Source organism: Lynx rufus, unplaced genomic scaffold (genome assembly GCF_022079265.1).
Source record: "Lynx rufus isolate CCGP_SWC_20201006 ecotype Redwood Valley unplaced genomic scaffold, mLynRuf1.p SCAF_39, whole genome shotgun sequence".
NCBI lineage: Eukaryota > Metazoa > Chordata > Mammalia > Carnivora > Felidae > Lynx > Lynx rufus.
The window spans coordinates 319387-336952 of NW_025814855.1; the positions used below are offsets into that span (position 1 = coordinate 319387).

The 17566-nt window shown below is 50.6% G+C and overlaps 1 protein-coding gene and 1 long non-coding RNA gene across 2 annotated transcripts; both read right to left on the reverse strand.

The window, feature by feature from the left end:
• Nucleotides 1–2387: 2387 nt before the first annotated feature.
• On the reverse strand, nucleotides 2388–9961 carry LOC124522685 (zinc finger protein 300-like). Its single transcript, XM_047094273.1, has 3 exons — nucleotides 9827–9961; nucleotides 5663–6757; nucleotides 2388–2416 (listed from the first exon to the last, which is right to left on the reverse strand). Exons 1-2 carry the CDS (start codon nucleotides 9959–9961, stop codon nucleotides 6023–6025), a joined length of 870 nt encoding a protein of 289 aa, XP_046950229.1. The 3' UTR covers nucleotides 2388–2416; nucleotides 5663–6022.
• A 977-nt stretch (nucleotides 9962–10938) lies between these two features.
• LOC124522809 (uncharacterized) lies at nucleotides 10939–16484 on the reverse strand. The gene is made up of 4 exons (XR_006964862.1): nucleotides 16386–16484; nucleotides 15864–15971; nucleotides 14779–14978; nucleotides 10939–11355 (listed from the first exon to the last, which is right to left on the reverse strand). It is a non-coding gene; the product is annotated as an uncharacterized LOC124522809 (long non-coding RNA).
• Nucleotides 16485–17566: the final 1082 nt, after the last annotated feature.

Sequence of the window (17566 nt, forward strand, 5' to 3'; positions counted from 1 at the left end):
TACTCTCTCCTGCTCAGGTAAATGACTTCACTTCTCTGGTCCTCTACTTCTTTCTCCATAACCTGGAGATAATAAACCTGACTTTGTAACATGGAGATCTGGAGATAAGATACTCTCACCTCTTCTCAGCTGATCATGATACCCTCTGCTTACCTGTGTACATGGTGAGAGGCAAAGGTGTGCCTGTTGAGACATAGCCATACACTTAGACTCACACAGACATACAGATAACACAACTTGTATCCAGAATATATAAAGAGCTCTTATAACTCAACAACAACAAAACAATTTAAGAATGAGCAAAGGCTACCTAGGTTGTTCCATTGGTTAAGGGTCTGACTCTTGATTTCAGCTCAGGTCATGATCTCATGGGTTCATGAGTTTGAGCCCTGCGTGGGGCTCTGTGCTGACAGTGCAGAGCCTGCTTGGGATTCTCTCTCCCTTTCTCTCTCTGCCCTTCCCCTCCTTGTTCTCTCAATACATAAACAAACAAGCATTAAAAAAAAAAAAAAAGAATGGGCAAGGACTTAGTAAGCATTTCTCCAAAGAAATCAAATGGCCAATAAGCATATGAATGATGCTCAACATCCTTTGTCATCATGGAAATGCAAATTAAAACCACACTGTGGTGGTACTTCACACCCACTGGCTACAATCAGAAAGGCAGGTAGCAATGAGTGTTGGCAAGGATGTTGAAAAACTGGAACCCTCATCTATTGCTGGTGGGAATGAAGAATGATGCAGCCTTTGTGGAAAACAATTTAGCATTTCCACAAAAAGTCAAACATAGAGTTACCTTATGACCCATCAATTCTAAGAGAACTGAAAACACGTGCCCAAAGTGTTCATAGCAGCATTGTTCATCATAGCCAAAAAGTGGAAATAACCCAATAACCCCCATCAACCAGTGAATGGATAAACAAAATGTGATCTATTCATACAATGGAATATTATTCAGCCATAGAAAGTACCCAGTGCTGGGACGCCTGGGTGGCTCAGTTGTTTAAGCGTCCAGCTTCGGCTCAGGTCATGAGCTTGCAGTCTGTGAGTTCGAGCCCCACATTGGGCTGCTGCTGTCAGCTCGGATCCCGTTTTGGATCCTCTGTCCGCTTCTCTCTGCCCCTACCCTGCTCGTGCTCTCTCTTTCTCAAAAATAATAAATATTAAAAAGAAAAAAAGAAAGTAACGTAGTGCTGACAATGGATGAACCTTGAAAACATTATGCTCAATGAAAGTAGCCGATGCAAAGGTCACATGTTTTAAGATTCTATTCATATGGAATATCCAGAAAAGGCAAATCTGTAGAGACCTTAGATTAGTGGTTGTCAGGGGCTTGGAGGAGGGGGGATGGAGAGTGGCTGCGAATGGGTATTGGGTTTTTGTTTGGGGTGATAAAAATGTTCTGGAATTAGTGGTGGTGGTGGCACATCATAGTGAAAACACTACAAACCACTGAATTGTACACTTTAGAAGTGTGAACGTGAATTCCATCTTATTTTAAAATGCTGTTATTAAAAAAAAAATAGACATAGGAGCACCTGGGTGGATAAATCTGTTGAGCGTCTGACTCTTGATTTCAGCTTAGGTCATGATCCCAGGGTCGTGGGATTAAGCCCTATGTTGGGCTCCACTTTGAGTATGCAGCCTGCTTGAGATTCTATCTGTCCCTCTTCCCCGCTCTCTTTTTCTAGAAAGAAAGAAAGAAAGAAAGAAAGAAAGAAAGAAAGAAAGAAAGAAAGAAAAGAAAGAAAAGACACACGTATGAATGCATGCAGACATACCCAGAGGTACCTACTAGAGGCAGGCTCTCCCACCAGCCCAGCCCCTGCCTAGAGGACGTAGCAGCTGCCTGCAGGCCTTGGATTTCATCCCACAGACCATCTCAGCACCAAGGTGGGGCATATACCACCACTGTGTGTGTCAGCCAAATCTCACTCTCAGGACTCCAGGGGGAGAGGCCCAGATGCTCCCTCTGCTAGGTAGCTGCCTTGGCATCCAGGGTCATCCAGCTACCGTGGGGAATGTGTGTGGAAGTATAGAAGTGTGGGAATGAATGTCAGCAGTGTGCATGTTGTTAAAGTTATTCCTAGCAGCAGTTAAAGTAGTAAAAACAGATTTTATTAAGAAAAACTATTGCAAAGTGGGAAATAGACCTCATTATAGAACTGGGCTCAATTCTGAATCCAGTGAGGACAAGTGGAGATTTACAGTCAGGAAGCAGGGTGGGTACCGCGGATAAACAGTTACTAAGAGAAAACCTCGGGGCGCCTGGGTGGCTCAGTCAACTCCGGCTCAGGTCATGATCTCACAGTTTGTGAGTTTGAGCCCCACGTCTGGCTCTGTGCTGACAGCTCAGAGCCTGGAGCCTGCTTCAGATTCTCTCTCTGCCTCTCCCCTGCTCATGCTCTGTCTCTGTCTGAAAAATAAGTAAAACATTAAAAAAAAATTAAAAAAAAAAAAAGAAAATGTCAGGCGTAAGGGGACATCTAACAGGATTCTCGCTTAAGGCAGGCCAAGGGGATCAGACATCACAGGGTGGGGAAGGGGGGGAGGGGGAGGAACCTGAGTAGACAGTGAGAGTGATCATATTTGGAAGGTGGGAAATTCTCCCTAAACTGACTTAGCAAGACTTTTCCTGGAACTAGACTCTATAAGAAAGGACACAGGAGCTCGAGGTTTGAGGCCTCATCAAACTCTCCTCAGAACAGCCTGACTGAAGTTTGGTCATGGAGAGAATCTTTGTCAGTGTGCGAGCGTGTGATGTTGTGTGAGGGTGTGTTCAAGTGCAGATGCACACCCCGCCAGTGGCCACCCCAAGGAGTGAACGGAGAGCCCTGAGGCCCCATGGACTCCCCCTTGCCCGGATACCCAGACTCTGCCTCCTGCAGCCAGTGCCCCAGAGCCCACAGCTCCCTACCCTCCACACAGCATCTGGACAGCTCTTTGCACGCAGATGTTTGATATAAGAACCACACGGGTGAGCAATCAATAGTAACAGGCAAAGAACTTGAAGACCACCTGGCCTTACAGAAAGAATGAACTGCCCTGGGGACATTCTCCGGATAGGCCCCTGCTCCCGTGTGGTGCTGTGTCAGCCTCTGCCCTGACCATCGGGCGCCAGCAAAGCTCAGTCTTTCCCATGTGAAAGCCCAGGCCCCTACAACTGCTGCCCTCGCCCCCTGGCCAGCCACACTCCCGCAGGGCCATTCATGCTAGTTGTTGGTTGCACTTCTTTCTCATCACCCGACCGCGGCCGATCCGTGACCATCATTCACCTGCCCCAGAGGGAGGCTGCTTCCTGGTGCAACAACACTCGCACCCAACATACGCTTTCTCTACCAGTTAACATGTTAAAGCCTTGCAGGCTGGGGGTCACCATCCCCATTTTACAGACAAGGAACATGAGGGACAGAAGCAGAGAGTGAAGACCCAGAACTCACCTGGGGAGGGCTGGGCTTCAAACCCATGGAACTGGTTTTAGCTGGTTATGCCTGACCACCCCTTGAGGGAAGGAAGCAAAGTATGCTGAGGACTGGCACTGTCACGTCCCTTCTCGTCCCTCCACCTTGCTGCCAAGACACGGTCCCTGTTTTTACAGAGGCTGAGTGGGCGGCCCACTGCAGGCCTGCCCCATCCATGCCATGTGGTGCCTCAGAGGCTCCCCAGCTGCCCAGGTCTTCCTGCCTCTCAGCCTGGTCCCTGGGGCTCACGCGGAACGCTCTCCCAAAGGTGCACTGCTTGAGGCAGTCTTGCTCCTACAAAACCAAGTTGCCTCTTCTCCTGGGAGACTCCTGAGCATTCTGACCTACACTGCCTCCAGTCGGCTGACACCTCTTCTCTGGTGTGCTGTGGTAGAAGCTGTGACACTTGGCAGGGTAAGGAGGTGTCACTGGTCACCAGCTGTGCAGGGTCATTGTGCAGTAGAGCAGAACTCAGCAGATCTGGGGTGTCCAAACTGCACATTACAAAGAATGGATTGGCCCTTGGATGGCAAGCCCTTGGAATATCCTGCCTGATAAGAGTCTTTCCTTACTGGGAGCCTTAGGCTACATCTGTGATTTATGATGGGGACCTTGAGTCACACTGTACCAGGCTGATCTCTGAGACAGCTTGAGGCTCAGTAACTAAGGTCCGTCACGCAGGCATTCTGCATGTATGTGGTCACCCCCGGTAAGTATCAGCAGGCTTGGGTGACCTTCCCTGGCTGCCAGTACTCCATGTGTATTGTCACTCTTAGCAGGAAGTATGGAGCAGTCTGTGTGACTGCACTGGGACAGGACAAATGGCAGCTTGTACCTGGTGTCTCCTGAATTTGTTTGTGTACTTTCTACCTTTGTGATTATAATCTTATCCTTTTCACTATAATAAACAGTATCTCTACCTTTTCTGACTTCTAGGAGTCCTTGTGAGTCACTGAACCTGCAGGTGGTCTTGGGGACTCCCTTGCAGTCGTTTTGCATTTGGTGTCTCGCTGGTTCACTCACTCATTCCCTGTGGATTTGGGCCCTGCCATGTGACAGGGGATGGGTCTATAGAGGCATGAGACAGGGATGTGTGCTAAAGGGGCTCTAGGTCCAGGGTGGGCTCTGAATGAGGACACGGACAATGACAACACAAGGTCCGTGCCGCCGTGGGGGGCACAAGGGGATTCAGCCAGTGAGGAGGTGCCCTGGAGCCGATACCAAGGACGGGAGACCAAAACAAGCTGGGATTGGACAACAAAGGCTGCCTGCGGGATGGCTGGAAATGAACCTGGAAAGATGGGCTTTGGTGGTTGAGTGCAGGGGCTTCAAGGCCAGACTGCACTCTGATGGCCACAGAGAATCCGAGTGAAGCTGTGCAGAGAAGTGAAAGACCACACCTGTGCTGGAACAAAGGAACAGCTCCAGGAGGCATGTGACCAATGTCTGGACTGAGCAATGGCTGCCCAGCTCCTATTTTTGCCTTTGCCTCAAGTCAGCCAGATGAGGACTTGACCTGCTTTTTCAGGTGCGACCCAATCACCCCGCCATCTCACATTCTCGAGGGAACATTAAATTCCAGAGCTGCCTCCTTACAGTAAATACCCCTGGCATATACTGAAAGGGATGGGGGAACTGTTTGCCACTCTGTCCCTATCTGCTAACTCCCATGTTTTCATCCTGAAAAACGAGTGGCTTCTAGCTGGTGGCCTCAGGCAAGTGGTTTAACTTCTCAAAATCTCAGCTCCTTTTCTATGAAGTGGGGTTAACAATATCTGCACCCCATGGCTGCTGAGAAGATGAATTGATGTGTGTAAAGTGCTTATGAAGTGTTAAAGTCTTACACGAATGTCGCTGTCTTGACTGATTTTAATGAAGTCTTTGTGCTGAAGCTGATGAATGACACACAAAGTCTTTTTAAAGGTCTGGGCTTTGTGACACACACACATTTCAGCATTATAAACCTTACTTTTTGGCAGAGGAACAAAACAAAACCAAAAAAACAAAAAACAAAAAACAAAAATAACAAAACAACCCCAAACCAAGCCACATGATCTAAAACCATGTGGCCTGAGTTAATACAAGGCACAAACAACTGACAAAAGCATCTTTTAAGTTTTTTGTTTTTAAATTTCATTTTTCCCCCGAGGTAAAAACCAAAATGAGCTCTGTTCCAGGCCTGCTGAGAAGACCATCCATACCTGTGGATCTCTCCTACCACCTGGTGGATATCTGTGGAACCTGGAGCATGGAGAATGGGAGGGGCTGTTGTTCCTCTTGAACGCTCACTCCGCTTTCTCACCCAACCGTGTGACCCTGCAGAGAGAAGTGTATATGATGTGCAAGGGGGCTGCTCTGCACAGTTCCTGCCACTCACAGGGCCCCCTGCTGGATGAAGAACAACACACCAAGGACAGACAGAAGGTCTCTACCCCATCTGGCACATCCCCAGTTCACTGATGGATGAGAACCAAACAGTTGCCAAGGGTTTTTTGATAGTTGCTGCACTCACATGGCATCCCCTGGGAATGAATTCTCCAATGCTGGGCCAGGGATCTGCTCTAGCTGAAGGCTTTCCCACATTTGTGACACTCAAAGGGCTCCTGTCTGGCATGAATCCTCTGATGCAGAACAAGGGCCGCAGCCTCACGGGAGGTTTTCTGACACAGGCTGCATATGAAGGGCTTGGCACCCGCGTGGATGCGCTGGTGCTGCGGCTGAAGGCTTTGCTGCATGCATGGCACGCATAGGGCTGTTCCCCCCGTGTGCACCCGGTAGTGCTCAGTGAGGTGTGACATCTGGATGTAAGCCTTGCCACACTCGTTGCACTTGTTGGGCTTCTCCCCGGTGTGTGTCCTGAGGTGGAGGGTGAGGGAGAAGCTCTGCACAAAGGCCCTTCCACAGTCTCCACAAACAAAAGGCTTCTCCCCAGTGTGGATTCTCTTGTGCTGAGTGAGGAATGTGCTCTGGATGAAAGACCTCCTGCATTTTCCACACGTGTAGGGCCGCTCACCCGTGTGCACCCGTTGCTGCAGGACCAGGGCTGAAGAATTGCCGAAGGGTTTCCTGTACTCACCGCATGTAAACGGTTTCTCATCACTATGGATCTTGAGGTGCTGGGTCAAGTAGGAGCTCTGGCTGAAGGTCTTCCCACATTCTCCACACGTGTAGGGCCGCTTGCTGGTGTGCACTCGCTGGTGCTTGGCCAGGGAGGAACTCTGGCTGAAGGCGTGGCCACAGGCATTGCATGCATATGGCTTCTCACCCGTGTGTGTCCTCAGGTGCTTGCTGAGGGACTAGCTCTGGCTGAAGGCTTTCCCACTTTCCTGGCACGTGTATGGCTTCTCTCCTGTGTGGCAGCGCTCGTGCTCGGTCAGGGATGAGCTGAGGCTGAACACCTTGCAGCATGTGTGACACTCATATGGCTGCTCTCTTGCGTGGGTTCTGTGGTGGACCAGGAGGGTCGAGGAGTTGGTGAAGGCTCTGCCACACTCGTGACAGGTGAACAGCTTCTCCCCAGTGTGGACTCGCTGGTGCTGCACGAGGTGAGTGCTCTGGCTGAAGGCATGCCTGCACTCGCCACAGGTATATGCTTCTTGCCTGTGTGCACCTGCTGGTTCTTGGCCAGGGACGAGTTCTCTCAGAAGCGCTTGCTGCAGTAGCCACACGCATAGGGCTTTTCACCTGTGTGGATGCACGGTGCTTACGAGGCACGAGTTCTTGCTGAAGGCCTGTCCACATTGCCAGCATGTGTACAGCTTCTTGCCAGTGTGGGTTCTCTGGTGCTGAATGACATGTGTGTCTGTCCACAGGCCTTCCCACACTCCTTGCATGTGAAGGGCTTCCATTTAGTGGGAACCCACTGATAGCCCGCAAGGCATGCGTTCTTGCTAAAGCCATCTTTGCACCCACCACACACCAATGTATCCTCCTCAGTGTGAACTCCTCGTGGGCGACTAAGGTCTGGAGAAGAGCTGAGGGCTTCCATACACATACAGTCTCCTTGGCAGGGCACCCCCGATCTGGGACTGAAACACAGGTGAGGCCCTTCTGCCAACCTGGCTTGTGAGATCTTGCACCCCTGGGGACTGCCCTGATGCTCAACAAGGAATGGGCGCCAGAAGAAAGCTCCTGCAAGGTTCCACTCTGGCTCTTCTTCCGCTGGCTGCGTGTCCCTGCTCGGCAGTGTCTGTCACCTGGCCTTCATGCTCTGTGACTTCTCTCACGATGGCGTGCCAGAAATCCTGCCTTGTGAGTCCCACTGTCATCTGCCCCCGAAGCAGAGCACCTTTGTCTAGAGGTAGCCATGCAGCTCGGGGCCCAGGCTTTGAGCCTGAAAAGTAAGCAAAGAAGTATGCTCAGGATCCAACCCGCACACGCACGGCCGATCGGGAAGATGGACAGAACCGCAGCGGTCAGACTGCACAGTGCAGATATGTGGCTTCCGGCAGGGCTCTCGCAGTGGAGGACAGAAGAGTGAATGGATCCGGGTCTGGAAGGTCGCCCACAGGCTTGGTGATTCCTCAACACAGTTCTCAGCACAGAGTCATACTCACGGCGGTGACTGGTTAGAGCAAAAGGACACCAGGCAAAATCAACGAAGGGAAAAGGTGCAGGGGCGGAGTCCTCTCCCAGTGGAGCCACACAGCATGCACCTAACCCCTCCAGCTCTGGATTCTGACACGGAAGTGTTGTCTACAGTTTGTCAGAGGCTCAAGCTTAGGGTTTTACTAGGGGCTGGCCATGCAGGCACTGGCTGTGCAGCACGTACCAAAGTCCCAGGCTCCCGGGAGGAAAGTAGGCGTTCAGTGTAAATCACGTTGTTTGTACAAATGGCTTGGGTGCAGTGAGCCATTCTTATCACTTAGGGAATGGGGGGATCCTACCATGATCCGAGTTGCCAGACACCGGCCAAAGGCCAACCCTGTGCTAGGCCTCTCTGAGAATGGTGGCCTCATGCCTGCTGTCAACTCTCTTCTGCCCAGTAGGGAGGAAAAGTGGTAGAGCGGAGCACAGAAAGTCATGGGCCAAGGCCACCGAGAGCTGCCTCACCTGTCAGCTGCCACTATTTTACAACCACGCCCTCACTAGAACAGGGCCTGGTCAACAGAATGGAAAACAGAAACCTGCACGCGAATGCTCATAGAGAACGATTCTTTTTTTTTTTTTTTTAATGTTTTTTTATTTCTGAAGGGGAGAGAGACAGAGCATGAGCGGGGGTGGGGCAGGGAGAGAGGGAGACACAGAATCTGAAGCAGGCTCCAGGCTCCAAGCTATCAGCACAGAGCATGACATTGGGTTCAAACTCACAAGCTGTGAGATCATGACCTGAGCCGAAATTGGATGCTTAACCAATTGAGCCACCCAGTTGCCCCTCATAGAGAACTATTCTTAAGGGTTAGAAGCCAGATACAGAAAGGCCACACATAGTAGCACATGTATCTTTGTGAAAAATAAGTGAATTTATATGTATCTATATGAATATATTTATATAAACTTCACTTGTATGAAAAGTTCAGAAGATGCAAATCATAGAGACAGAAGACAGATTAGTGGCTGTCAGATGCTGGGGGAAGTGAACGAAGAGACTGTTAAATGACTGTCGGGTTTGTTTTCAGGCTCCTGCACCTACTAGCTCTTTTCTGTTGGATATACACTGCATCTCCTTGCCCCAGGAGGAGAAATAAACTGATCTGAAGCATGGTGACTGTAGTTATAACACTGTACTATATACTAGAAATTTCCTAAGACAGTTAGTTGACTGTAAGCATTCCCACCACAGAAAAAAACATCGCAACTATGTGAGGAGATGGATATATCTATTATTTGGATTGTGGTAATCATTTCACAATGTATATCAAAACACCATGTTCTACACTTTAAATATACACAATTTTTAACTGTCAATTATACGTCAAAGCTAGGGGGAGAAATTAATTAAAAAAACTGACCTGATAGACCTTTACTTCACTCACTTGGACCTCTCAGAACATCTGTCTCCATAGTCCAGGGGTCTTCCCACTGTTCCAGCTTGGAGATCACATCTGGTTTGCAGCCGGGGAGTCCTGCCCATAGTTAGAAAGTAGAAGGGAAATGTTGATGCTGTTGTCACAAGCCAGCCAGGACCCAACAGGCCCAGTAATGCAGTGTGTGTGCCTCAGGCACAGTAGAGGTCTCTCCCTGGTGATGTGGGATAGGGTGTCCACTCTGCACAGAAGGGACCCAACTGGGGGACACAGGTCAGAGCAAGGACCTATCTGGGTGTGGGTTACTGGGGACAAGGCAGGGGATAAATACACCCATGTAGTGAACACATGTGGAAACAGACATGTGACATGGATGAAGAAGAGACAGGGAAACCTCACCCAGGGACCCAAGTTGCTGTAGTTCCTCAGCATCACATCATGGTACAGGATCCTCTGTGTGGGGCCCAGAAGCCCCCATTCCTCCCGTGTGAAGTCCACCACCACATCCCTAAATGTCACTGGCTTCTGAAACATCCCACATGCAGTGGCTCAGCCGTGGGTCCTGTCTGGCCAGAGCCAGCCCCATAAGGAACAGCAGAATGTGAATGTTCTGGGAAACATCCTATGGTCATGGTTGGAGGGGTGGCTCATTCTGTGAGTGGCACTATTATCACCTTGACACTGGGTGCCATGGTCCTACCTGAATAGTTGTGTCTTCTCTGTTAAAGTTTTACCCCTCAGTGCAAAGGCATTTGGAAGTAGGGTCTTTGGCGGGGATTAGGTTTAGATGAGGTCATGAGGATGAGGACCCAGGATGGGACTAGTGCCCTCATAAGAAGAGGGAAAAACCAAAGTGTGTGTGTTCTCACCTTGCTTTCTACCCAGTGTGTGAGGACACAGAGAGAAGGCAGCTTGTCTGCAAGCCAGGAAGAGAGCTCTCAGCAGAACCCAGGCCTGCTGGCACCCTCATCTTGGACTTCTAGTCTTCAAAACTGTGAGAACTAACTTTGTCGATTAAGCCACAGAGTTCATGGTATTTTGTTATAGGAGTCTAAACAGATTAAAGCACAATGATTTTGGGTGCCTGGGTGGCTCAGTCGATTGAGCATCCGACTCTTGGTTTTGGTCTGGTCACGATCCACGGTTCATAGGTTTGAGCCCCACATTGGGCTCCAAGCTGACAGTGCAGGGCCTGCTTGCGATTCTCTCTCTTTCCCTCTCTCTCTGCCCCTCCCCTGCTCTCTCTCTCTCTCTCTCTCTCTCTCTCTCTCTCTCTCTCACACACACACACACACACACACACACTCTCAAGATAAATAAATACAACGTTAAAAAAAAAGAATTGAACTTAAAAAAAAAAAAAAGACACAGTGATTCCTCATCACTTCCCAACACACTCAGCTTTGTGGCCACCAGAGGGACAGCTGGATGGCCCTTACCAGCCCCCCACAAAGCCATCTATCACACCTGCATGGTCTGCATCCCCTTTAAGGTTGGGCAGGGGAGGCTTGGAGGATGGGATGGCATCTGACACCAGCCACATGTGCTCTGAGGCCATTAAGTGTCCCCAACCTGAATTTTACTGCTCCACAGCGGCACTCCTAGCTTGTGGCAATAACCCCTCTGCCTGTGTGTGGGGCTGTCTTCTTGGGGACCCCGTTAAAAAAAAGGGCCTGTCAGGAGGCAGCAATTTCAGAGCAACTACTTACCACCCAAACCCCCAACCACCTATCTAGACACTGCTCATGCCACCATTCGTTCATTTGCCTGTTAATACCTTCCAGGTATCTGCACATGCCAGGCTCTGCTCTGTCCCTTTCCTGGATCCTGGATAAACAGTGTGACCACAAACAGCTGTGTCTCAGATCCTCCCAGGCATGGGACTTCCTCCAAGGTGCCTTAGATTGACAGGGTCATTAAGCGCCACCCTGGAGTGAAGACAGAAGGAAGACAGGAGGAATGGCCAGGGCAGAGGAAGGCACCCTGTCCCAGAACTCATGCTCCTTGGGGGTTGCGGCTCCAGTCCTGTGCTGAGGAGTAGAAGTATCACAGAAGCAAGAGCAGAAAAAGAGCAGAAAGGAGTATGCCTGCTGGGACTGCTGGCATTATGGGAAACTCATGTGGAAGGCATCTGCTGGGAATGCAGCATCTTGGGCCTTGGGCTTGTCCTCCTTGACACTCCCCTGAAAAGAAAGAACTGGGGGAGGGCGGGGGATGTGAGAGAGGCCAGATCTGCCCTCGGGTCCCAGAGACCCAACCCCCAAAGCCCCCTCACCTCACATCCCTCCCCTCACGGGCCACTAGCCTCTCTCCCAGGGGCTCCAGCCCTCCCAGTCCAGACCCTCCCACAAGTGTTGCTCCTGCTTACCTTCCAGGGCTTGGCAGAACCAGAGCCCCTAACATATGGCAGGCATGCTGTGGGCCCCTTACATCAGCTCGCTTGATCCTCACTCTGTTCCTGAGAGTGATGGTTAGGATCAACACTACCAGGCCCATCTTACACTAAGGAAACTAGGCATCAAGGGGGAAGACGCTTGCTTGAATTGAGCTTCTGCGGGGAAGCACCCTCACACATCCCCACCCATGACCAACCAAGATAATGAGTCCTGTGGAGAAGGCTGTATCCACGTGGACCCACACCCCTCAGAATTAGTCTGGGGATGTGGCAGCCCACCTGGGCTCTCGTGAAGGGGTCTATATAGCTGCCATGGACCCATGGTGATCCAGAGGATGAAAAATCCTTGGAGTAGGAAGCCCAGAAACTGCAGTTCCACCATGTGCCACTAACTGGCCACATCCCTGCTCTGGACCTATTTCTTCTTGGGTACAAAAAGGACAGGAGGATGGATGGCATTAAGTCTCAGAAAGCCTCTGTGAAATATAACATAACATAGGAACACCCCATGGTGCCCCTGCTGCCAGAAGCCACACCACCTTTGCACCCTCCATCCTGTCCTGGCTCCCAGGCTGGGCAGGGGGTCACTGAGCTCAGGCCTCCACAGAAAGTGGCCCTCTGATTCAATGCTTGGAAGTTGGGCCTCAGACCCCTGCCTCTAAAACAGAAACTACCCATGAGCCTAGGCTGAGTCCCTATGGGCAGCTGTGGCTCCACACCACGCCCAGGCTGCAAACTTCTCAAGGGGTTATTGTCCAATGCTGGCCAAGTTCCCTAACATGAGGAAAAAGAGGTACTATCATCACCCTCTTATACAAGTGGGGAAAGGGGGCCACAGAGAGATTAAATCAAAGGTGTGAAGCAAGTGATAGGTGAGGATGTGAACTCAGGTAGTCAGTCAGACTTGAGTCTATGCTCTCAAAAAGATACACTGTTAATAGAGGTAGGAGTGCTCCGCTCAATCAGTTTTGACCAATGTACACATCTGTGTAGCAACCATCCAGACTAAGCTCTAGAACTTTCTGAGGATGGAAATGTCCCGGAGCTGTGCTGTCCAATTCAGCAGCCATATGCCCCATGTGGCTCCTGAACAGCAAAAAACACAGGTGGTGTGACTGAGAAACTGGATGTGTAATTTGAAGTCTAACTGATTCACGTTTTAATATCTACATGTGGCTGTTAGCTACCATTTTGGACAGCTCAGCACTAGGACTTTTCAGAACCACGGACAGCTCCCACCAGGCACACTTTCCAGGCAAAGCCCTACCCAGCCCCAGGGTGATTGCTGCTGGGATTTCTGACGGCACACATGAGCTGTGCCTATTCTTGAACTTTATACAAAGTAAATCGTATGCTGTGTAATAGTCTGAGGATTCAGCCCCATGCTATCAGTTTTATGGACATCACTGGTAGCAGACACCTGTCAGGATGCCTCTACAGAGACTGTTTGGGGACAAAGTGAGATACCAAGTAGGCAAGTGCTCAGAAGAGGGGAAAAGCGATAGTCCCAGCTGTCTTGAATTCAGTTCCTGACAGACTCCCAGTAGGGAAGGGCTGATGTGAGGCCTTTTGCCCCTCCGCACAGGGGTGAGAGTGGAGAACTGATCCCTGGGGCCCTGATGCACCCAGTGCCCATACCTTCCTCCCAGTGTCATTCCTAGACTGGAGACAGTGAGTGTGAGGGATAAGTGGAGTCTGTCAGACCTGGAATCAAATCCACCTTACCACTCTCTGCTGGGTGACCTTGGGTTGTTCAATCCCCTGAGGCCTGGGTTTTTTATCTGTAAAACTGGGTAATAGTGAAGGCTGTTTATTCATTCATTCAACAAATACTCCATGGACTGTGCACGATATCATGAAACTTACAGTCTATGATGAATGGGAACAAGTATAAAGTCTTCAAATGTGTAAAAAACACATGTGTAAAATGTGTAAAAGTGCTAAAAAAAAAAAAAAAACCCATAATGTAGATGTGTGTGGCACCTGTTTTGGGTCAGGTGGTTAAGGAGGGCCTCTGAGGTAATACCTAAATTTAAATGCTATTCAGCAACTAGGGGGTGGGCCAAGGGAGAGCTATAGGTGAGGCCTGTAAACAGGAAGAAATCAGGTCATGCAGGGCTCAGAAGGCATGGGAAGTGTGGATCTGGTCAAATGAGGGGTCAGCAAACTCGGCTCCACTTACTGCCTATTTCTGCAGAGACCATGAGCTGAGAATAGTTTTTCCATTTTTTTTTTTTAATGTTTATTTATTTTTGAGACAGAGAGAGGCAGAGCATGAATGGGGGAGGGTCAGAGAGAGAGAGGGAGACACAGAATCGGAAGCAGGCTCCAGGCTCTGGGCCATCATCAGCCCAGCGCCCGACGCGGGGCTGGAACTCACGGACCGGGAGATCGTGACCTGAGCTGAAGTCGGACGCTTAACCGACTGCGCCACCCAGGCGCCCCTAGTTTTTCCATTTTTAAGTGGTTGGGAGGGAAAAGTCATCAGATTAACGTTAAGTGAAATTCAGATTTCAGCATTCAGTGAAGTTCTGGATTTCATCAGGACAAAAAAACCCAAAAAACGTGTGGGTATGTGTTTTCTCTCTCGTTAGGTAAGTATCTACTTGATTTGACATCCTTGGTTTTGCCTCTTGGCCTGCAAAGCTGAGAACATTTGCTACCCAGTGCTTTACAGGGAGAGTTTGCCGACCTGCTGTGACAGCCAGGGCAGGGACGGAAGGTTTAAGGTAGGGCTGGCCTCACTGTTCAGGGTGTAAAGACCCCTCTGGTGCTGTGTGGAGAGCAACAGAGGGGGCAGGGGGAGGCAGGAGACCTGTGAAGAGGTGACAGTCTGGACTAGGCTGAGGATGGCAGGGCAGCAGAGTGAAGGCAGCAGGAGCAGCGCGTGTTTTGAGGAAGATCTAGTTTCTGAAAATGTCCAGCCCTGTGACCACCACCCTGCCATGCGCCTCACCTGGCTCCTCAGGTTCCATTGCCTGCTACTCTGCTCCGTCTCTGGGCCGCTTGACCTCAGCAGTTACAGGACGGGGGGGCATGCGGTCTTAGTCCCAGACAAAGAGCCCAGGTTGTGGGAGAGAGCCACCGCCTCCTCCCATCTACTCCCATACAGCAATCAGGCTTCTGGCACTCACTTAGGGGCTCAGGGCTGGAATTCTGGAAAATGAAGCACTGCTGGGTGAGCAAAGGCAACAGGGAGTGGGTGTGGCCATACACGTGGGCTTCCCTGGGACAGACCCAACTGCTTCCTTCCCCCAAATGGAAAACACATGTCTACACAAAAACCTGTAAGTGAATGTTCACAGCAGCATTATTTGGGTAAACAAACTGGTATATCCATATAATGGAGTATTACTCAGCTATAAAAATGAATGAAGTACTGACACATAGCACAACATGGATGGACTTTAAAAACATGCTCAGTGAAAAAAGCCAGACACAACAAACCCATACATTGTATGGTCCCATTTAATTTATATCGCATGTCCGGAACAGAGAAAGATTAATTAAGAGAGAATTAACAGAAAGATTAATGGTTGCCAGAGGCTGCGGAAAAGGGGAATGGGGAGTGATAGCTAAGGGGTATGGGCCATAAGCACGCACCTGAGTTCACACCTGCAGACACAAAGGAGGTGTCACACACACAAAACACCCCTTCCCCACACAGACATGCACGGTGACACACCTGACCACTCGCACACACCTGAAGTCTCATCTGCACACACAAATGGTGTCACACATGGGGCGCCTGGGTGGCTCAGTCGGTTGAGCATCCGACTTCGGCTCAGGTCATGATCTTACAGTTCGCGAGTTCAAGCCCCGCGTCAGGCTCTGTGCTGACAGCTCGGAGCCTGGAGCCTGCTTCGGGTTCTGTGTCTCCCTCTCTCTGCTCCTTCCCCGCTCATGCTCTGTCTCTGTCTCCCAAAATTGAATAAACATTAAAATTTAATAAAAAAAAACAAAACACAAATGGTGTCACACATGCAATACACTCTTCTCTGACATGCACCAGCGGTAACATGCCCAGTCAAATGCACATACCTGAGGTCACACTGCAGACACAGGCAAGGGCTGTGCTGGGGTCCCCACACACAGGAGGTCTCATCTGCCCACACAGGTGGTGCTTCGCATGCAATACACCCTTCACTTCTGAAACGCACAGGTGGTGACACATCAGCCACGTGCACACACCTGAGGACACACCTACACAGACAAGTGACGCACTGGGTTCCCCCTTCCCCCCGCGCCCCCGACATCTCATATACACACTCACGTGGTACCTCACATGCAAGACAGCCGTCCTCTGACACGCACACGTGCAGTGTCACACTCGGCCACACACAGCTGAGGTCTCATGGGCACGCATAGGTCTCTTCCTCATACCCTGCGGCACGCGCACACGGTCCCTCCTCTCTCCCCTCCCCCACGACCTCCCGCGACCCATCGCCGGGTCCGCGCTCCCCTCCGAGCCCCACCCGGCCACCAGTCACTCCCGCTGCGTACACGCGGGCCTCGTCGTCCCTCACACTCACGAAAGCCACCACGCCGGGACCGCGGACTCACCTCGGCCGCGGGCCCCCGTCAGAGGCGGGCAGCGCCGCCAGCCGCCAGCCGCCGCGCACGCCGAAGGCACTTCCGGCTCTCACTTCCGCCGACGGCCCGCGCTCGGCTCGCCACCGGACCTCGGCGGGGGCCCTGCCCGCTGCCTACCAGGAGCCGGCACAGGTGACTCGCCTTGGGGGAAACGGAGTCCAGAGGGCGACGAGCCACGAAGGGGGCGTGGGGACGTGTTGATGAGCCGCTGTCGCGGGGGACCAGACGGATATGAACACGCATGGATCTACGTAAGTTCTTGCAGATATGCAGCGGACTTTTTTCTTTCTCTTCGCACACTCACGTACGCCCACACTCGTCTAACTATAGTTTGGGGTGTTCCCACCCTCCCCAATCCCTGAGCCCTGTGCATCCTGTAAAGCTTCAGCAAATGCCCTCTAAGAACCAGTAATTCTTCCAATTACTCAAGAAACCACACCATTACCTTCTATATAGTCATATGCTCATTCCTCCCAATTACGTCTTTTTTGTTTTCATTTTTTTTTTAATTTTTTTTTCAACGCTTTTTATTTATTTTTGGGACAGAGAGAGACAGAGCATGAACGGGGGAGGGGCAGAGAGAGAGGGAGACACAGAATCGGAAACAGGCTCCAGGCTCCGAGCCATCAGCCCAGAGCCTGACGCGGGGCTCGAACTCACGGACCGCGAGATCGTGACCTGGCTGAAGTCGGACGCTTAACCGACTGCGCCACCCAGGCGCCCCTGTTTTCATTTTTTAGTGAAGCCCGCATAAAAAACCATGCACAGCACTCTGCTGTGTCTGGTGGAGTCGACTCCTAATGTGCAGGCTAACCTTCTCTACCCTTCCTTCCCACTAGTCAGTTGATCACAAGGGGAGATTAAAGAAATCAGCCACTTATCTTAGACTAGAATTGTGCAAGAGCTTTCTAGAGTTGAGGGAGATGTTCTATTTGTAACTACTGAGCAGTTGGAATGTGGCTAATGTGATTGAAGAACTCAATATTTACTAATTTGGGGTGAATTAAAAAAAATTTTTTTTAATTTTTTTTTTTAATTTTTTTTTCAACATTTATTTATTTTTGGGACAGAGAGAGACAGAGCATGAACGGGCAAGGGGCAGAGAGAGAGGGAGACACAGAATCGGAAGCAGGCTCCAGGCTCTGAGCCAT

Bases quoted from the DNA above. Each gene is read 5' to 3' on its own strand.
- LOC124522685 (XM_047094273.1), bottom strand. From the start codon at position 9,961: ATGTTTCAGAAGCCAGTGACATTTAGGGATGTGGTGGTGGACTTCACA. The intron at 6,758-9,826 runs GTGAGGTTTCCC...AGCCAGAGCTAG, and splicing joins ACAGCAACTTGGGTCCCTGG to TCCCTCAGCAAGCACCTGAG.